Here is a 21,848-nt window from a genome sequence, read left to right as displayed (position 1 = left end):
TGCTTGGGTGAGAACTGGAAGAAGCACTGGAAAGGCGCCTAAGATGACAGCATCTCGCTGGGCTAGACCGCGGACTCTCACCACTAAAGAAACCCAGCCGCCCGAGGTGCCGCTGCCTTCCGCGCGGCTGCGGCGGGGACACCAAAGGCGGGAAGGCTCGGGGCGTTACTTGGCTTTAATATGCAGAGGTGGGGGAGACTAGGGGTTCACTTGGGAGAAGCATCCCACCCACCACCCTATCTCTACGTTCTCTGATCCACACGCAAAACAAGAGAATTATGTTTTCAGCGAGCGGGAGAGCGAACGGCGGCCTGTGTTTTGCCGAGGCTGCTGCAGCCCCGCGTGCTGACACCTTGCGGAGGAGCGCTTTGAACTGCCCCGGATCGCTCCTGGACTCGGCACCGCCGGGTCCCCTTAGACTCGACATAGAAGCATTTGGACAAATCCAGTCCCGTAGCTTATACTCCCGGCTGATGCTACCGATTTCTCGGACAGTGTCGGCTCGGCGGGCAATGCCGGCCGAAGCCACCCAACACTTCGGCGAGAAGCATGGGGGATGGGAGTCCCGTCGCCCCTACCCCGAACTCAATCGCCCTCTTCCCGCGTGACCAAGGCCGCTCCACGCCGGGCAGGCAGGGGGCGCCGGGGAGGGTTAGTGACCCAAGACCTCGGCTGCGTCCAGAAACAGCGCGGGAGGCTCCGCCGCGCCCTCTCCGAGCCCAGTGTCCCCGCAGCCCGCCCCCTGGGGGTCACTCGGCGCCCTGCCAGCCTGGAGCTCGCGGGCCGGAGCGCGCCCTTTCGGCCTCCTGCTCCTCGGCTGCTGTCGCCGCTGGCTGCGCGCCCTCTAGTCCGCGCTCTCCAGGCGCTCGCGGGGCCTCTTCTCTCCCCACCTGCCCGCGGCTCCGCGGAGCTGGTAGCTCGGCTCTGCCCGCGCCGGCCCCCCCGCCCCCCGGCCACCACACACACACACACACACACACACACACACCCGGACTACAGCCTCCACCCTCGTCTCCCCCACTCCCCACCCCAATCCTCCCGCCGCGCCGCGCACGCTGGAGAACACGGCAGAGCGCACAGCGCCCACTACCGCAACAGCCGCTCGGCGCAGCCCGCCAGCCCGCGCAACTTCCAGCGGCCGCCTCGCAACTTTTCCCAACTCCACCACGGCTGCCCGCCGCCGCCGCCGCCACTGTAGCTCCCTCCGAGCCTTCCACCCACCCCAAACCCCAGAAACAAACCGAGGCGCGAAAAGGCTCTTTTCCCCAGCCCGCCCCCCCCTCCCCGATCCCCCGCTCCCCCTCCCACACCCGGGACTAGCTGGTTGGCCAGAGGCAACTCTCCTCCGCCTGGGGGGAAGGGGAGGGGAGGGGGAGACTTTCGCATCTCCTCTCCCCCACCCCCACCTCACCCACCCACCCCACCCCTTCCCGCTCGCTCTCGCTCTCTCTCCTCCCTCCCACCCAGGTCTTTGCTGCCCCCACCCCCACCCCCACCCCCACCCCGGGGTTGCCACAGCTGGTCCGCGCACTAGGCTCGAGGGTTGCCCCGGCTCCTCTGGCGCCCAAACAAGGAGCTAGAGCGCGGGCGGCCGGCGCGGAGGCTGGACTGGCAGGTTGCTGGAGCTGCTCTGCGCCTGCCCTCCAACCGGGGCCCCGGCGCGAGAGGCAGCCCCGCTCTCCCTCCCGGAGCGCAGTAGACAGATATGCAAGATGGCAGAGGAGGGGGAAATCCAATAGAAAAGGGATATTGCACCTACTTGTGGCCAGTTTCCTTGCCCTGCCTTTGGATCTCATGCTGTGCCCAGTCCTGCAGCCGCTGGTGTGTGGTTGGGGTTTTTTTTTCTTGGATCTTTTCCTTCTTTTGCTCTCCCTCTCGCTCCCTCCCTCTCCTCTCTCTCTCTCTCCCTCCCCCTCTCTCTCTTACACACACACACACACACACACACACACACTCTCTCTCTCTCTCTCTTTCTCTCTCTCTCTCTCTCACACACTCACTCTCTGTCTTTCCCTCTTTCACTCTCTCTCCCTCCCTCTCTCCCTTTCTCTCAATCCACACTCGCTATCTCTCCAGCATTGTCAGTTTGGACACCTTCGCACATGCGCGCTAGACGCCCCTCCAACATCTCAGCGCCGCCAAAAAAAGTTTGGAGCGATTTATCACTTTGATTTGGAGATCTTGTCAGATGGCAATCGCCGAGGAGGCGGAGAAAGGGAGCCATGGGGAGGGCGGCGGGGGGCGGGGAACGAGCGCAGGGAGTCGGAGGGGAGCAGACACCTCGCCCAGAAAAAAAAAAAAAAAGGAACGAAAAGACTCGGTCAAAGGATTGATTTCGTGTTGGAATCACCAATAAGCCTGTATCATTACTATTATTGTTTTTCCCACCATAAATTGCAGGACATTTTCTGTACGGTCCTTGGGGGAAAGCAAGGAGTAGGGGGAGGGGAGGGGACTTTTAAAAATCTTTCCCACACTAAAGAACTAGAAGGACCGGACTCTCGGCGAGCGATCCAGGAGAAAGTGAGAATCATCCTGAACTTCGGGAAATCTGCTGCGGCTACTACTGCTACTGAAGCTATTGCGGCTTCTGCTTTCAGAGCTGAAAGCAGAATAAATAACTGCTTCTTCCTTGATTTTAGGTGTAATGCTAATACTTCCTGCCATCCTTGGAACATGTCAGTTGGTTGGTCTATTCTCACCAAGTAATAATGATCACCCTTGATTCCCAGGTCCGGGAACCTTGGGCATTTGACATCCAAGACCTTCTTTTTGCCTTCCCTGAGGTCGGCTGTCACCTTCCGGCCTCCCCCACCGCTGCCCCTGTCGCCTCCTGCTGCAGCTCAGCCTGTCTGCCATTTCACTCATTCGCTTAAACCCACGACCTCCCGGGTCATAAGGAAGAGGTAGGAGAGAGATTCCCCCATCACCACCACTTTTTTAAAAATACATTATTGAAAATTTGCTTTAATTACAGGATTTACCAAAGAAGTGGGCAAGCAGAAATGAGGACCTCTTAAAGGAGCTAGCTGTGTTTAAGGTATGAATAAATCTGAGTAAGTGTGGATTTTCTTTTGGTACAACCTCCTTACCTTAGTTTGTTCAATACCTTCCATGAGCTATTTATGTCCTCATTAATATCTGTTGCAAATCCTACCAGACACCGTAAAAGAAAATCACAGTTTTTTTCTCTGTGCTACAGTGATACATCCTTGATGTTCAAGTTAAAGGAAAGAGAAAAGAATAGCAGGTTCTGGGCGTGAGTTTAAGGAAGGGTATGGGAAGGAAGATAACCAAGAATGCCCAATTGTACCTGTTGTCATTTATTGTCAAAACTAGGAACAGATAGCAAGGTTCAACCCCAAATGGGACTATCCATCAGTGGCTCGCAAATATCTTTATTCCAGAAAATTGAAATTTGAAAGATTCAGCTTGGCAAGGATGCCCATCACTTCTCTTTCTTCAGAGCTGTGTAATTCTGGGAGCATTTGGCTGTAAGTACAGGTCCCTGGAGAATCAAGCTACAAGACCCAAGGGAGACAGATGTGTAATGTTGAAATGTGAGGTAGGGGAGGGGGGAGATGGAACAGGGTGATGAAAAAATTACACAGAGTAGGAGTAAAACAGTTTCCAAAAGAGAAGAACTCTGGTGCTCACACACGTGGGCACAAGAGAACTCTATCATCCCCTCTGAAGTAAAGAGGCAAGTTTGGGTGGGGGTGTTTCCATTCCTTTTACAATTCCTATTGCCCTCTGCATACAGGTGGTGTGCTCATACATTTGGCCGGTGCAAAATGACCAGGCACTTCAGCATTCTGAATGTCAATGCCGGAAGTCTATGACTGAGTTCACTAGGTTCCCTCAGTTTACATGAAGGCAAGCCTTCCCGCCAACCAGAAAAGGTCCTCAGAGAAATGGGAGTTGAGAGCTTTCACCAAAGAAAGTAAAATCTCTAGGGAGAGAAACACACTAGACTGACTGGCAAGAAGTTCATAGAAACTGCTTCTGATCCATTTAAAGGACTCTCTGGGGACCCTCACCTAGGCCAGAGGATAGAGAGGCAGTCCAGAGGACCAAGCCCCTCCCAGCTATCCAAACCTAAAGGTCTTTGACTTTCAGGAAAGGTGGTAGAGTCCACTAAGGATGTAAGAGCGCCTGGACAGGAGGAGGCTCTGCCTGAGAGGTTTCATTTCACCTTGTCACTCTGGGGAACTTAAAAATAAATAAAAGAAGTTAACATTGCCCCCTTGTACTATTCTACTTAATTCCTTTTATCTCATGCCCAGGGTGGGGGTAGAGGTCTATATTTGGGTCCCCTTGCAGAAAGGGGGTTAAGAGGAGTGATGGGCAATTTTATAGAAAATGAAGGGACCATGGAATCAAACCCAAGTAAAAACAAGACCCACATGTGAAGCTGCAGTCGTCGTTTCTGCTGAAAAATTATAAACCACAGTGGTGGACCAGGGGTTGGGGTGGGGGCTGTGAGAATTGGGTGGGATACGGAAAACTAAAGAAAATCAAAACTGATTTCCCCCCTCTGTCCTGAAAGCCTTTCTAGAGGGCAGGGGGTATGGGGAGTGAGGCGCAGCCAGGGCACACTCCCCTCCCTGGTTTTTCAAATCCCTGGGGTCAGTGGCTTCAGCGAATGGGTCTTCAGCCTGGTCTTTCCAAGAGTTTCCGACAGGAGCAAAGCCAACATATTCTAACTGAAAAAATAAACACAAACTCCTCTGTGCCCTTGGGCCAAAGCACTGTGAAAAGATCAGGCATCATACTTGTGGTTGTTGTTTAATAAAAGTACTCACAGAATCATCGCTTTTGTTCTCAAACCTGAAAACTGGGTTTCTTTTCTTTTTTTTATTTCTTTATTTTATCATGTGCTTTCTGCCCTGAGTGTTAATAAAAGAACTAACGTGCTAGTTCAAGTGTGTTTAACCCGATGGAGCAAATGCCAGCAGCCGCGGACCGCGCTCACCGCCTGCAGCGCCACTACCCCTGAGCGCCAACCCCGGCGGGTTCCCACTCCCCAGTACCCGGACCCCGTCAGGTCCACCTGTCCCAAGTCTCAGCCGTGAGACCCAACAGGTGACTTTCTGTTCAGCGGCCCCTGAGGTTCCCGACACCCTTTGACGTCCCGTCTAAGCTGTCGCTGGCCCAAGAGAAAAGAGGCCTCCAACAAGTTGTCGGAGCTGCAGTCGCTGCCTGCATCCGCACCGTCCGCCTTTCCCTCTCCTCCTGAAATTCGTTTCCTTAAGGGGCAGCAGACTGGGTCCCACGTTTTCTTGCGTTTCCTCCCACGGAAACGGGCATCCTGGAAACAGTGCGTCCTTGGAAAGTCGATGAGTTTACGGGCTGTTTGGATTTGCTTGTTTTATTACTGTCGGTTTTTTTTTCTTCCGGATTTTTTTTCTATAACAGAAGCAGAGAACACGAGCTGGGAGTTGGAGGAAAGATGGGTCGTTGAAGAAGAGAACGGGACAAGCATATCTCTTTTCCAGCTATGTTTCTTTAGTTAATGCTAGAAACAGCAAAGAACCAATTTTCAATAAATTACATGCAACAGGAAATCTTCCTTTCCTCGCATTATAATTGAACCAGCCCCACGGTATCTTTGAAAAAAAGTTTGAATTCTTTAAGGAGGTATTTCTTGGCCTATTGTCTTTGTGCAGTGAACTTTACATCTTGCTATTCAATCACAACCTATATTCTGCTGGCTACCAGCAAGATTAATTTAATCATTGTAATGCAATTATTAATACTGTTTACCCAACGCTGGGTTTCAGGTTGGCTGTTAAGAAATTAAACTCTCGCTGGGTGACCAGAGCTAGGCAGGGGTTTCTTCATGTTGAAATGAAACAGTCCTCTTTATTTAGTCTCAGAGCTCTAGCTTTCGGCCACCAGCTCAATTAGCCAAAATGGAAACAATTTTCATTCATTGCAATAACTCACTGTTCTTGAGATCGCTTTCAAAATATACACTTTATTATTATACGCTGACCTCCGTGGCGTGGAGTGGCAATAAAAGAAAGAGGCAGTGAGATCTATCTAGCCCCCTTCGGCTATAATTATTAGAAATTAATTGGGTTCAGGACCCTAGGTAGTCTAGCTAAATTAATAGCTTGTCTAGTGGTTAAAATCCGAATTTTTAGTCCACGGGAGAGAAAGAGAGAGCCACAGACATGAAATGCAGACCCAAGGGACGCCTGTGTTTACTTGCAAGACGCTCATCTATTAAATAGTGTCCAGAATACATTTGAGTTGGGGAGAGGGGCCCGGAGTTGGAGGGGGCGGGAGCCAGAAGAAAGAAAGGAGCGAGATGGGGAGGGTGGCTACGACTGAGCAAAAGGTCTCGAGTTGATTTTATTCGATTTTTCTTGTGTGCATTGTTTTCGGGAGGGGTTGCATTTAGGGGTTAAAATAAAAAATAAAGATCCAGTGTACTCGGAGCTGTCGTGCCGGAGTAAAAGTGAAAAGGGAGCCTTAGGCAAAAGGAAATTACTGCGAGCCCGCGTGACCTTTCAGGGAGGTAATCAATCAAGTGATCAACAGGGATATTTATCATCGCTATATAGGACTACTTCGCCTTGCACGGGCGGGGGTGGGGTGGCGAGAGGAGGGTGGAGACGCGCGCGCACACACACACACACACATAATCACAAAAGTTTGGACAAACCCGATTAAGTCTCAAGACAGAGAACGTAGGCTTTAATAGATGTTAAGATTGTCCCTTTAGTCTGGGAGAAACACAGCCTCATACATCCACGCAAGGGGAAACGCGCACATCCCCGCTGCAGTGGCTGTGTGAAGGTGTTAAGTTGAAAGCGTCCACTGAGCTTTGCCCAGAAAGGAAAGCTCTCGGTGATTAGAGCGGTGGAAGGGCAGGCGAGGCGCGGGGCTAGCTTGGTTTCATTGACCTGCGGGAGAAGGGGCGCCACGGGCCGCAGGGGGCGCGGGAGGCGGGTACCCCTCTCCGCGGCGCACGGACTCCAGGTCAAAGCACCCAGGCAGCCTCCTCTTCCTGCGAAATCCTCGCGCTGCCCCAGGGAGAGAGGCGGGTGGCGCGCTCGGGGCCAGCCGGCTCCGGGGAGCACGCGCTGCGGGACTTCGGCGGCCGCGCGTTTTCTGCCCAGTTGTTACCTTCTCTACCTTGTAAAACTCGCCGTTTTGTAAACTGAGTTTTCGGTCCTGGATTTCTTAGCAAATCGTTAGATTTTACAATCCTGCTCCTACTCTCTGGTCGTTCAACACCCCCTCCCCAATGTCAGAAGTATACGTAAGGGAAGAGGGGGCGCGAGGTGGCTGACTTTTCTATAATGATAATGATATTAAATAGTATACTTCAAATCTAGGCTCCCGAGGCCCTTGCCCAGCTCGGGGATTGTAATCAGCAGTTCTTGCGAGAGAAGGTCGGGCTGATTACTGGCCCTCGAGGCTGAGACCTATTTCCCGACGGGTTTATGAAACACAGGTTGGGGTGATGCGCGCCACCTCCCAGGTAGCTTGCCGCCGCTCCCGCGGTGTGGGAATGTGGGGCCGCGCCAGGGCCCCGCTGGTTGGCACCAGATGCTGAGCTCGCGCTCCCCCGCCCGTCGCTCCCGCCGCCCTCCCCGGGATCGCAACGGCCTGATCCCGCACAGCCTTAGTCTGCGGCGCCCCCGCCTGGCTTCCCCGGCCGCCGCAGCTCCGGGTGCGCCCGCTGCGTCGGGCTCCAGCTGTGCACAGTAGCCGCCAGGGTGTGGGGGTGGGAAACAGCTGGAGCGCCCCGGGGAAGCGTGTGTTGGGGTGGAAAGAAACCCAGCAAGGAGGATTATGAGGCGATCAACTCCTGGAGTTGCTACTGGTTTAGGATCAGGAGGAGCAGCTTCGGGGGGCACAAATCTCTGCCCTTGGAACAGGAGCTCCGGAGAGAAACCAGAGTACTGGTACGCGATGCCCCGGAGAAGTTTGCAACTCCTTAGGTCCCTTCTGAAAGAATATGCCAGAGGAGTGCACCTCAAAGTTAAAAGTGCATGTAACCCCCCCGCCCCGGGGATCTTGTTTAAAAGCGCTTTCTAATTCAGTTAAGTCTAGAGTAAGACCCAGGCAGTCTGCATTCCTAACACACTCCCAGGTGAAGCGGGTTCTCCTGCAAGTGTGGCCCGCGGACCGGCGACAACAAGCATAACCTGAACTTTATTAGAAATGCAGACGCTCAGGTCTCAACCCAGACTTACTAAATCGAAATCAACATTTTAACAGGTGGCTCGCTTGAACATTTTAAGTTGGGGAAGCACTGCCCTAGAATGTTCCTGGCCAGGTTTTCTTTCTCCTGTCTTGGATCATGACACCTCTGTGATAACCTCATTTTAAATCCTGCTTTCTGCCTTGGTCACGGGAGCGGGCGCAGTGAATGAACTTATACCATTAAAGGCTACTACTCCTCTGGCCCCCGTCTGCCGCCAGCAAGGCCTTCTTGGATCCTGGTCTGACTGACAGCCGCCTCCACTTCCCACTCACCCGCACCCCCAGCCTTTTGCTGTCAAGTGTATGACATGTATTTCTCCCTCCTTAGATTAGAGTTCTTTGTTTACACGTCTTCCTTCCCCTCTCAGCTGTAGGCTTCTTGAAGGAGACCATGCCTATCTTGGCTAAGCTTTGTTTTCTCACTCTAACATGGAGTTGTTCCTTTCCATGTGGGATTAGTGTATGAAAATGTCTTGTGAACTGTAAAGCTGAAACAACTGTTATCTCTTTTTCTCAATCCCCCTTTCCATAGGCTAGCACAATGCTTTATATCACTAGGCACTTAATTTGTTGTTGTCTTTCTCTGGAAAATTCTGGAACTCACACGTCTGATATCCTGAGCCCAGATTACAGCCAAATTTAAAGCTCTTTGTGTAAGCCCTTGAGTTCTAGTTTTCTCTTCTATAGAAATCTCTAGAGAAAGAGAAATCTGGGGCAGAAAGAATTCAGAGAATTGTGTGACATCTTCATATTCTAATTTTGTGACTCAGAGAGTTGATACTGAAGCCTGGATTTCTCAGCATTCTAAGTGATGAATACCTGAAGGTTGAGAGGTTCAAGGGTTAAAAGCTAGGTTTTGTAAAACAAAATTAAGAGAGTCCTTTTTTAGGGTCTGCAAAAGAAACAAATGCCATCAAAGATCTTGGAACTCTTTTGGAAAAACCGTGGTTGCCATCTTTAGGAAAAGATGGCAGTGTTCAAATTTCGGGACTGTTGTAAATTAGACAAACTCTGGGAGAGCAAAATAGCATTCCAAGACCTTAAGAATCAAACCTTTGAAAGTTCAAATCCCAGTCCTACCTGTACCAGCTCGTTAACTTTAAGCAAGTTATTGAATGTCTCTGAGTCCTCGTCTTCTCTTCTGTATAATGGGGACAATTGTGTATATCTTGCAAAATCATTACAAAGATTAAAGATAATGTTTACAAAGTGTTTAGTATTTAGTGCCTACTACCTAATAAAAATTTAACAAAAGGAGCTATAAGAGATCTAACATTTGTAATTTGGCATAATGATAAGGCTTATGTCAAGTGTATGTGTGTCCAGGAGTCTTGGACAGTGCCCTTCCCATTCCCATCTGGATTGAGACTTTTTTTCCTTTACTCAACAGACTGGTCTCTCAAATAGCTGAAACCCAAGGCTTTTGATATATAAAATCTGGCTGGTGCCACTTGATCTCAACATTGCAGTTTGAACAGGCACCAATGTGTGTGTGGTTGGATTTTTAGCTACATATTTTTAATGGTTTCTTATGTACTTGTGCCTGCTCTCTACATGAAAAGTGAAAAAAGCGAAAGTGTTAGTTGCTCAGTCATGTCCAACTCTTTGTGACTCCATGGACTGTAGCCAGCCAGGCTTTTCTGTCCATGGGATTCTCCAGGCAAGAATACTGGATTGGGTAGCCATTCCCTTCTCCAGGGGATATTCCTGACACAGAGATCAAACTCTGGTCTCCTGCATTGTGGGCAGAATATTTACCATCTGAGCCACTATACGAATCAGGGTCATACCAAACAGCTCATCCCAAACTGAACCCTGACCATCTCCCAGACAGCTTGAGGCAACAGAACCTGGGCCACGGTGATGAGAGCCCCTGAGACTCAATGACAGGAACGTTGCTCCTCCCCTAGCCATGTGATTGCAAGTCTTTCAGAACAGTAGCTACAAAGTCATCACTTGAAGATACCCTGGTGGGCTGCTGTCTATGGGGTCGCACAGAGTTGGACACGACTAAAGCGACTTAGCAGCAGCAGCAGCAGCAGTGTGTCTAGTAACCATAGTCTCTCCCTGTGAGATGAAAGCCATACAGACAATTTGAATAGAGAGGTTTTTAAGAGGATTAGTAAGTGCTTTCTCTTTAAAAAAAAAATTGTTTATTTGATTTCTTGTTTGTTTATTGTTTTGAAATTTTGATTTTCATGAATCTAGTTGTTACCCTTACTGTCAATACATGAAACTAATTGACAGTCTAGATCGCTGCCAGGAAATAAAAGACCTGTGAAATTTACACATGAGGTACTTTAAAATTCTTTACTCAAACAAATGATTATGGTTGACATGAGAAAATATAGACATCATCAAAGTACATTAATTTACTAAGGTACTTTTAAACTTATAGATATAGCAGATTTTCCACATCTTTTAAAGCACAAACTATAGGACCCATGCTGAGACAGCTTATAGAGAAGACTGCCTTGTAACGAGATCCTCAGTACTCAGTAACTCAATTCCTTTGACTTGGGTCCAAGGCAGTCCTGGCTACCCTCAAACTCAGCTATAGAGTGAACACCCTTAGCCATGACAGAGTGTGATACAGGTGTGCCCTGCTTTATGAAAAGCCACATCACAATGTGATTATTCGCTCCATGCTATTTTATTAAATAATGAGTTCCCATGGGACATTTAAAATATGATTTGACTTACAAAAATTTGATTTATACTCACTTTTCCCAGAAACATACCTATGAAGGTAAAGTTCTATTTTTTTAAATGATGATGCATGTCCCTTAGCGAATGTTTTATAAGCAGTCCATTTTCAAAGGTTAAGACACGGAAGCATACCACAGTTCTGAGACTGGAGAAGAAATAATTTCTGTATAGAAAGTCAATTGTACACAGAAGAAATTAGGAACTGATCTGTTGAATTATCTATTTTGAGGGCTCATGCAGATGTACTGGAAGTCCGACTCATGATAGGATTCAGTTTTAAAATGTTTCAGAAAACAGTGCTCTTGTACTGGGTTTTAATACAAAAATTTCCAAATCAACTCTATAAACACTCTTGAAAATACTTTTCAACACTGGGGAAGAATTTTCTGTTGCATAGAGAAACTCGAGAATAATTCTAAGCTTGCTCTGCACTTATTCCCAGGTAGAATAGTCTGTGGGTAAAAATATTACCATCCATCTCATATCCAGGTTTTCACCTAGCTAGCTGATATTGAACTTGGAATTCTGAAGCTGGATATATTGATACACGCATACATTGACACATCATGACATTGGCATTGTTAAGGGCTCTGGGAGACAGATTTCTTTTCTAGCTGGGATGGAAGCACCAATGCAGAGCAATCAAGATAGTAAATGCTGTCAATATTCTGATGCATTTGCTTCTGTTGCATTACTGTTATGCTGAGATTTTAACAACAGTTGTGTTTAAATCTCTATTGATCAACAATCATGCAGGTTTCTCCACCTCACTAAATGGGCAATCCAGTGCTTGGTGCTACTAGTGTCTCCCCCCACCCCACACCCCTGGGAAGGTGCAACCTGTAGTCATAGAGCATGGGCTCTTTAGCTCTAAGAACTACCTTTCCTAATTCACCCTACACACTACTGCCTGATTAAGCTTCCTATAGCACAGTTCTGAAAATATCATTCTACTACTCAGAATCATCAAGAACTCTTCGTTTTTATTTTTGAGATAAAGCCCCCAATTTTTGCTTTTCATTCAAAGGTATTCTAGATAGAGGAACAAGCAAGAGAGATGGGAAAGCATGAGATATGTACCAGAAGTATTAAAAATCTTATTCTGAAAAAAAAAAAAAAAGAATCTTACTATGCCTGAGTTATGGGATTCAAGAAGAGACTTCATAGGTTCAGAAAGATAAGTTGGGCATATGCCATGGAGGGCTTATAATGAAAAGCAAAAATTGGGGGCTTTGTCTTGAAAATAATTGAATGATCTTGAAGATTCTGGTTAACATGGTGGTGGTATTAAAACTGTGCCTTAGGAAGAATTAAGCAGGCAATGGTGTGGGAGGGATTACATTTCCTCTTCACATGTTCAGTCTACCTATCTTTCAGATCCAAGACAAACATCACTGCCTCCAATAAACTGTTGATATATTTCTCCAAACTGGAAGCAATCCCTTCCCATTGCCAATCACCTTTAGCACCTTTTCCTTGCATGTTGGTTTTGTCTGTTCCTCTATGATCTCTTGTAATGGATTGTAAATTCCTTGAGGGATATTTGTATCTAACACTTTTTGTCCTCCAGTGTTAAAGAACATCTTGCTAAAAACTAGCAGCTCTTTCTAAATGTAAGGACTTCAATTTTTCAACAATTTATGAAAATGCTCAGTAGTTACTATTTTTGATCAGCCACTCCTTCAGTCTCTCAACTTGTTCTTTCTTGTTCTCTTTTCTAGATACTTTTGTGCTATCTTCCATGTTTCTTCACCTTTCTTTCATAAATTCTCCTCTCTCTGTGCTTAATTCTGAATCATTTCCTCAGATTTATATACAAGTTCTTTAATTCTCCCTTTATCTGTATCTAAGATCCATCTTAGATAAAAGGGACTTCTCTGGTGGCTCAGATGGTAAAGCGTCTGTCTACAATGTGGGAGACCCGGGTTCGATCCCTGGGTAGGGAAGATCCCCTGGAAAAGGAAATGGCAATCCACTCCAGTACTATTGCCTGGAAAATCCCATGAACAGAGGAGCCTGGTAGGCTACAGTCCATGGGATTGCAAAGAGTTGGACACGACTGAGCGACTGAACTGAAGATCCATCTAGTCAAGGCTATGGTTTTTCCAGTAGTCATGTATAGATGTGAGAGTTGGACTGTAAAGAAAGCTGAGCACCGAAGAATTGATGCTTTTGAACTGTGGTGTTGGAGAAGACTCTTGAGAGTCCCTTGGACTGCAAGGAGATCCAACAAGTCCATCCTAAAGGAGATCAGTCCTGGGTGTTCATTGGAAGGACTGATGTTGAAGCTGAAACTCCAATACTTTGGCCACCTGATGCAAAGAGCTGACTCATTTGAAAAGACCCTGATGCTGGAAAAGATGGAGGGCAGGAGGAGAAAGGAATGACAGAGGATGAGATGGTTGTATGGCATCACTGACTCAATGGACATGAGTTTGGGTAAACTCTGGGAGTTAGTGATGGACAGGGAGGCCTGGTGTGCTGCGGTCCATTGGGTCACAAAGAGTAGGACATAACTGAGCAACTGAACTGAATTGAACTGAACCAGCTATTTAAACTGTCATTAATTTTTTTCCATCTCAATTATTTTTCTATAATTTATATAGGTTCTCTCCAAATATGTGCCCATTACCTTTTTACATTGCTTTGTTGCCTTATTTTCAAACTCAACGTTGTTTTTATTTTTTTATTTTATTTTTTTATTTTTTACGCATCAGAAAAAAATTTTATTTCACATGTTTTCCTTAAACGTTGCTAAAGAAATATTATAGAACTCAAATAGTATTACAACCACAATCCCCAATCTTCCTACTCCAATAATTATTTTTAGGCTTAATTTTATTTTATTTATTTATTTTTTTTTTGAAAATTTATGCCTTTATTTCAGTTGTTGTGTTGGCAATATCAATCTTAAAATAATGATGAAAAGTTAACTCTTTCCAAATATGGGTATTTTGGGTTATGGTGAAATAGCAGTAGCTTTAAAACAGTATAGTAGCTAGATCCTACCTATCTTTTCCTGGAATGCCCACTTCAACACCAAGCTGTCAGATACATTCCTGAACTTTTGAAGACATTATAATGATGGTAATGTCAGGCCAGGATAAAGAAAAACAGAAATGATCAGAAGACTGAGGGAAAAAGACATGAGATGGAAAAAAAATAGTTCGTATTGTCGACACCATCCAGTCTAGCAATTTTACAGATGCTTTCTGTTTGCTCGAGACAGTTTATTGCTTATGTTATTTCTTCTGTTCTTTTTTTTTTTTAATTTTTCAGCACTTTATTTATTTATTTTTTTTTATTTGATAAATTTAACGCCTTTTATTGCCATACCTCATTTTACTGTGCTTTGCTTTAGTGAACTTTATAGATACATGTTTTTTTTTCAACGTTGTTTTTAAACATTTAAACATTTTAAGTATATTTGTTTTATCTAGCTTCTATTATCTGAAGTTTCTAGAGATCTAATCCTGCTGTTTGTTGTATCTACTTACCTTTGCTCAGATAGATTGTTTTCTCACTTTTTTAGAATTTTAGATTTTCAGTTCACCTTTAGCAAGACTTTATCTGTGGGAATCATACTTAAAATTACTTGAAGTCTTATCTTTCCAGAATGTTCTTTTATTTGCTTTATCATATACCCAAGGATATCATCAATTTTTTAATTTTACCAGCCTGGGATTTTTCCAAACCATGGAGGAAGTATAATTAGAACCTCAGACATAAGTGATAGTATGCCTGTTGGGAAGAATTATCAGGGGAGACTTTTCATTTTAACCCAAGGGCCAGATGAGATAGAAGCTTCCTTGGTTTTTCTAGACCAGACTTTCACTGATAGTATAACTCTCTGAGACTCAGCTTCATGCACAGGTATCATTTCTAACTCATATTAGACAGAACTTTATGTCCTGATTCTATGAAGGTTTTGCAACTTAAGCCCAGAGTTCTCAAAGTTATTGGCTCCCCATCCCCCAACACAGACTGCCAAGATTCTTATCCATTCTTATGTTCAGCCTCAAGGAGTTCCCTTTCTTTCTTTCAAGCACATTTATTAGTTATTAAGCCAAATGCTTCAGTGATTTAGGAACGGAGGGATTGCAGATTATTTAGTCCATAAAAATACTGGGATGTCTAGACTTGAAAATACTTGTGGTGGTTTATTGTTAGTGAATTTCAGTTTCAATATTTTTTCTTGAATTCTTCTTTTCAAAAGAAATGTCTGGGTCCCAAAACAAATGTAGAACCAAACATCACTTATAAGTAGAATCACAAAAACAGCCTGTTTTTGATCAGTTTAAAATCTCTCATACCACTTCCTTTATCTGGCCATTTCAAAATCGTTCAGCCTTCAAATGCTATCTCAGCCTTCTAATGCTTTCGTAATAATAGTAATAATAATTAAAAAACAGTAACAACTATTTCTTAAGTGATTACTCTGTGTTAAGCAGTACACTGAGTCTTTGTATATGTCACTTTATTTTTCTAAGTAACCCTACCACATTTTTAACCTCATTATAAAGGTCAGGAAACTGATGTTCCTAAAAGTTAAGTGACTTGTTCAAGGTGACTTAGCTAGTGTTAGGTTGAACCATATGAAATTACTGATATTCAATGCATTTTTGCCACAGAAAAAGCATTTTTACATGGTTCAATATAAAAAGAGGGCAAAGATGGGATTCAAATTCAGATCTAATTTCTAATTTAATTTGATTCCCTTGAATAGCACAGCCTCTCTATTATATTAATTACTCCTTCCCCTAGGCTACTACGACTCTCATACCATATTCTTTTTATTTTTATTATGTATTTGGCTGTACCAGGTCTTGGGCTTCCCAGATGGCACTATTGGTTAAAAAAAAAAAAAAACCCACCTGCCAATGCAGGTAGATCATCAGAGACGTGGGGTCATAAGAGATCTCTGGGTGGGGAAGATCCCTTGGAGGAGGGCATGGAAACCCACTCCAGTATTCTTGCCTAGAGAATCCCATGGACAGAGGAGCCTGGCGGGCTGTAGTCCATAGGGTCTCAAAGAGTTGAACACAACTGAAGCGACTTGGCACACATGCCTGCACACTGGGTCTTAGATGCAGTGTGTGAGATCTTCGGTTGTGGCACTCAAATTCTTAGTTGAGCCATATGGGATCTAGTTCCCTGATCAGGGACTGAACCTGGGCCCCCTGCATTGGGAGAACAGAATCTTAGCCACCGGAGCACCAGGGAAGTCCTGTCATATCATCTGTCTTGATTCACTCTCTTCACTTGACCTTCACTTACAATAATGTTTGTTCACCTGTCTTCTCCAGTCGATTGTAAACCCTTGAGGGCTGTGCCTTAGCTTTCCATTCCCAGTGCTTAGCACAGTACAAGTCTTCAATAGTTTTTTATTTAAATAAAAAACTGAAGTATTCAATCATTGTGTGCCTTTGATGTGCTCCTGAGTTTTCCCTTTTATCTCATTTCCTCTTAATAGAAATTTTTAAATAATATGGTCCCTAACTTCCCTGGTGGCACAATGAATAAGAATCCACCTGCCAATGTAGGGGACACAGGTTGGATCCCTGGTCCAGGAAGATTCCCATGCTGTGGAGCAACTAAGCCCGTGTGCTGCAACTCCCGAAGCCCGCACACCTAGAGACTGTGCTCCGCAACAAGAGAAGCCACTGTAAGGAGTAGCCCACCCACCACAATGACGACTTGCCCTGGCGCACAGGAACTACCGAAAGCCCACACAAAGCAAGAAGGCCCCAGCAAAGCCCCCCCCAAAATAAATAAAATATGGTCCCTAATCTTTTGACATTCTCGTCAAGAAGTGGTGTCTGTGCCTCCCTTTCATGAATCCAGGCAGGTCGTAGGCCTCTCTTCTCACCAACAGAGAGAAGTGATGCTGCGTGAGTCCCAAGCCTGAGCTATAACAGCCCATGCAGCCTAACTGTCTTGGAACATTCACTCTCTGAATGCTTCCAATTGGGTGCTGTACCTCAGAACCCAGTGGCCACACTGTGAGAAACCCAGCCCACCACAGGTTCTCTGGTCAACAGTCCCAGCTGAGATAAGCCTTTGAGTTATCCCAGCCCAGTGCCAGACAGGAGAGTGAATAGGTCCCTGGATGATTCCAGGCTCTAGCTGTTTGGGACACCTCCAATCATTTGCTGAGGTCCCAGATGACACAGAGACAGGACATCCCTCTCTGTCCTGCCTGAATTTCTGACCCCCACACACTGTGAACATAATGAAATTATTATTGCTCCACACCACTACATTTGGGGTGGTTTATTGTGCAGCAGTAAGTAACTAGAGCACTGCCTTCATCAGGCCTATCTGCTCTGAACAGCTGTAGCCTGGTCAGTACTGAACCCTCTAGCTGCTATGGGGCACTCCTTTCTCCTAATAATAAAGGTCTGTGGTGGGCAGCTGCAGCCATGTCCAGAATCAAAAGTGTGTTCCACATATGCATATTTATATATATAATCATCTAGATATGGTGTCATTCATTCGTGTCTGACTCTGCAACCCCATGGACTGCAGCACGCCAGGCCTCCCTGTCCCTCACCACCTAGATATAGATTTTTTTTTAATTATTAAAGCCTGGTCTCACCCAGCCTAAAACAAAATAAAGTATCAATCAGAACTCTTAAGATATCAACACTGCTTGGTGCTGCATTGTTTACAATAGTCAAGATCTGGAAACAACTTAAGTACCCATTAATGGGTGAATGGAAAGAAGATGTGATTATATATATAGTGGAATGCTACACAGTCAGAGAATAAAAAGATGAAATCTCGCCATTGGTGACAACATGGATTAGACCTTGAGAGTATTGCATGCATGCATGCTAAGTTGCTTCAGCCATGTCCTGACTCTGTGAAACCCTATGGACTCTAGCCCACCAGGCTCTTCCATCCATGGGTTCTCGAGGCAAAAATACTGGAGTGGATTGCCATGCCCTCCTCCATAGGATCTTCCCTACCCAGGGATCAAACTCATGTCTCCTGTGGCTCCTGTATTGCAGGTGAAATCTTTACTGCTGAACCACAAGGGAACCCCTTGAGAGTATTATGCTTAGTGAAATAAGTCAGATGGAGAAAGACAAATACCATATGATTTCCCTCAAATATAGAAAACAAACAAAATAAGCAAACAAACCAAGTCAAGCAAAAACACTTAGATACAGAGATTTGTGTAATGATTACCAGAGGGGACAGAGCAGGAGAAGGATGAAATAGGTATAAGGGATCAACTGTATGGTGATGAATGGAAACTAAATTTTTGATGATAAACACACTACAGTGTATACAGAAGTAGAAATATAATGTATACATGAAACTTATGTAATGTTATAAAGCAATGTTACCACAATTTAAAAAAAAATTTTTTTTTTAACTGAAAAACAAAAGGCTTCTGGACAGGTTTTGAGCACTTGGCTATCACCCTCCTGTCCTGGCCCAGTCCTGAACCCAACCTGGTTGGCGGAGAGCAGTGACCTCCCAATTAATTGTTGCCACTCCCCTTTCTTGGGGCTGGACCTTACCTCTGCCATCCCTCACACCGATTCTGACAGGTAACCTAACCTACGGCAGCCCAGTCACTCACTGAAGTTAAGCCCTGCTGCCTCCTGAAAGCCCTGATGCCCACTCTTGTACAGGACTATTCAAGGACGGATTCTGGTCCAGGCCACCAGCCAAGCTTTGCCTACATGGACATGGTAATTTGAATTCTGGCCCCTTCTTAGAAGGGGATAGCTCTTTCTTCACCCCCAGCCATTTTACCCAATACGCCCCTTCTCCTTACCAGGATTTCTTAGGGAACAGCAGGGTTAGACCCACCCTATTAATTGCAATTAGTATCTCTGTGATCTTCACCTACAGATATGGAGGCAGAGTGAGCAATGTGAGGCAGTGATCACTAGGGGGCAGTTAGCTCTCCAGGCAAGTCCAGAGGAGGCATGCAGAACTCCTGGGGCAGCTGTGCTGAAGTTTGTGGCATCCAATCCCAAATATAAGGTTAAGAAGCAAGCAGGGACAGCCACCGGCTTTGCTAAGTTACTCCTGTGTTGTGGAGGGCCTTTCTTCTAGTTGTTATGTAAAGCATCCAAGCCTACGTCCCTGGTTCTCCCAGGGGACTCTTTAAACTGCCTACTCTCTTTTCTTTTTTCAAATTGGAGCGTAGTTGACTGAGCATGCAGTCACTCTCTCTGACTTACATTAGTTTCAGGTATGGGTGCGAGTCTGCTAAGCCACTTCAGTCATGTCCGACTCTTTGTGACCCTATGGACTGTAGCCCACCAGGTTCCTCTGTCCATGGGATTCTCCAGGCAAGGATACTGAAGTGGGATGCCATGCCCTCATCCAGGAGATCTTCCATCAGGGATCGAACCCGAGGCTCCTGCATCTCCTGCATTGCAGGCAAATTCTTTCACCACTGAGCCACCAGGGAAGCCCCAGTTTCAGGAATATGGCATAGTAATTTGATTGTTTTATAAAATATGCTTCATACACAGTTATTATAAAATACTGACTATATTCCCTGTGTTGAACATTGCATCCTTGTAACTTTTTTTTTATCCTAGTAATTTACACCTCTTAACCGTCTTCTTCTATCTTGCAACTTAACCCTACATCGTTCCCCTCAACCACTAGTTTCTTCTCTGTATCTGTGAGTCTGTTTCTGTTCTGTTCTATTTACTCATTTGTTTTATTTTTTAGATCCCACTTACAAGTGAAAACATATGACATTTGTCTTTGACTTATTTCCATGTTGTCGCAAATGGCAAAATTTTGTTATTTTATGGTGGAGTAATATTTACATCTTTATCCATTCATTTGTTGAGGGACACAGGTTGTGATTAATATTCAGAAATACATTGCATTCCTATATACTAATAATGAACTATCAGAGAAATAGATAAAATAATCCTATTTATGATAGAATCAAAAGAATAAAATACCTAGGAATAAATTTAACCAAGGAGATGAAAGCCCTGTACTCTGAAAACCATAAGACATTGATGAAGAAAACTGAAGATGATACAAATAAATGGAAAGATGTCCCACATTCATGGATTGGAAGAATTAGCATTGTTAAATAAGTCATAGTACCCAAACCAATCTACAGATTTAATACTGCTGTTGCTGTTCAGTCACTAAGTCGTGTCTGACTCTGTGAGCGCAAGGACTGCAGCCTGCTAGGCTCCTCTGTCCATGGGATTTCCCAGGCAAGAATACTGGAGTGGGCTGCCATTTCTTTCTCCAGGGGATCATCCTGACCGAGGGATCAAACCTGCTCTCCTGCATTGCAAGCAGATTCTTTACCACTGAGCCACCAGGGAAGCCCAGATACTAACTTTCAATAAAATCTTTTTGCTTAAATTAGCCGGAATGGATTATTTTGCCTGGAATTAAGATCATTGAATTTACCATCTTCCAACTTCTTGTGATCTTTGAATCATTCAGAAAATCCTAGAGCCATAGATTTCATTTAATTTTGCTTTGTAGATTCTGACAGAGAGTACTATTAGCATTGAAGATCTACCACGAGCCCTATAGTGGTATTAGAAAATTAGCAAATCCCATGCAGTAATGTTAAAAATAATAACCAATCAATCAGATATGACATATTCATATTTACTTTCAGTAAAAGCTTTAATGTTAATATTGATAGTGTTAAGCAATAGAAGTCTCATTATTGATAACAAAATGCTTTAACTATTAAAAAACAAATTTATGATTTACTTTAAAACTTTCATCTTTATTTTCCTTTTGACATTTCTGTTTTGGGGGAAATGTTTTATAAGGGATATATTTTACAGTAATATGCATATGTAATTTTTGTTCTGGGGGGGTTTGTTTTGTTTTGTTTTTGGCCACACCATGCAGCTTGCGGGAATCTTAGGTCCCCTACCAGGGTTGCACCCTTGGCAGTGAAAGCACAGACCCCTAACCCCTGGACCTCCAGGGAATTTCCAATTTTTGAATACTTATTTTGGAAATAGTTGGCAAAATATTTTTACTGATTAGTATGTATGATAAAAAAAATTTGCAAGCCACCGCTGTCAATTTAATGTATTAATTCTTTTTTCTTTTGTTTTTTTGCTTTTGATCATTTTTTTCATTTTTTAAAATTGAAGTATAGCTGATTTGCAATGTTTTGTTAGTTTCGGCTGTACACCAAAGTGATTCAGATTCTTTTTCACTATAGGTTATTACAAGATATTGAATATAGTCCCCTGTGCTATACAGTAGGTCCCAGGTGTTTATTTTATACATAGTAGTATATATAGATGGGCTCGATAAAGGACAGAAATGGTATGGACCTAACAGAAGCAGAAGATATTAAGAAGAGATGGCAAGAATACACAGAAGAACTGTACAAAAAAGATCTTCACGACCCAGATAATCACGATGGTGTGATCACTGACCTAGAGCCAGACATCCTGGAATGTGAAGTCAAGTGGGCCTTAGAAAGCATCACTACGAACAAAGCTAGTGGAGGTGATAGAATTCCAGTTGAGCTATTCCAAATCCTGAAAGATGATGCTGTGAAAGTGCTGTACTCAATATGCCAGCAAATTTGGAAAACTCAGCAGTGGCCACAGGACTGGAAAAGGTCAGTTTTCATTCCAATCCCAAAGAAAGGCAATGCCAAAGAATGCTCAAACTACCGCACAATTGCACTCATCTCACACGCTAGTAAAGTAATGCTCAAAATTCTCCATGCCAGGCTTCAGCAATATGTGAACCGTGAACTTCCAGATGTTCAAGCTGGTTTTAGAAAAGGCAGAGGAACCAGAGATCAAATTGCCAACATCTGCTGGATCATGGAAAAAGCAAGAGAGTTTCAGAAAAATATCTATTTCTGCTTTATTGACTATGCCAAACCCTTTGACTGTGTGGATCACAATAAACTGTGGAAAATT

General features: G+C 44.8%; 1 protein-coding gene and 1 long non-coding RNA gene across 10 annotated transcripts in view; one reads left to right on the top strand and one right to left on the bottom strand.

Annotated features, from left to right (window-relative positions):
* Positions 1 to 1,936, bottom strand: part of MECOM (MDS1 and EVI1 complex locus) — a 627,600-nt gene extending 625,664 nt beyond the window's left edge. For 3 of the 8 annotated variants that reach the window (XM_070373558.1, XM_070373567.1, XM_070373581.1), the window contains exon 1: positions 1,760 to 1,928. In XM_070373558.1, coding sequence (XP_070229659.1) covers positions 1,760 to 1,796 — 37 coding nt within the window. In that variant the 5' untranslated portion in view covers positions 1,797 to 1,928. Of the gene's footprint in view, positions 1 to 1,759 lie in introns of all 8 variants that reach the window. The other 5 variants (XM_070373588.1, XM_005908168.2, XM_070373575.1 and 2 more) reach the window with 5 other exon arrangements.
* Positions 1,318 to 5,202, top strand: LOC138988508 (uncharacterized). Of its 2 annotated transcripts, none has more exons than XR_011464768.1 (5): positions 1,318 to 1,821; positions 2,733 to 2,906; positions 2,978 to 3,040; positions 3,408 to 3,494; positions 3,764 to 5,197. It is a non-coding gene; the product is annotated as an uncharacterized lncRNA (long non-coding RNA). The 2 variants fall into 2 exon arrangements; XR_011464769.1 differs by lacking the exon at positions 1,318 to 1,821 and adding an exon at positions 2,484 to 2,642 and having other exon boundaries at positions 3,764 to 5,202.
* Positions 5,203 to 21,848: the final 16,646 nt, after the last annotated feature.

This window comes from Bos mutus, chromosome 1 (genome assembly GCF_027580195.1).
Source record: "Bos mutus isolate GX-2022 chromosome 1, NWIPB_WYAK_1.1, whole genome shotgun sequence".
NCBI lineage: Eukaryota > Metazoa > Chordata > Mammalia > Artiodactyla > Bovidae > Bos > Bos mutus.
The sequence above is the reverse complement of the archived record's forward strand: the minus strand, read 5'-3'. Positions and strand labels throughout refer to the sequence as shown.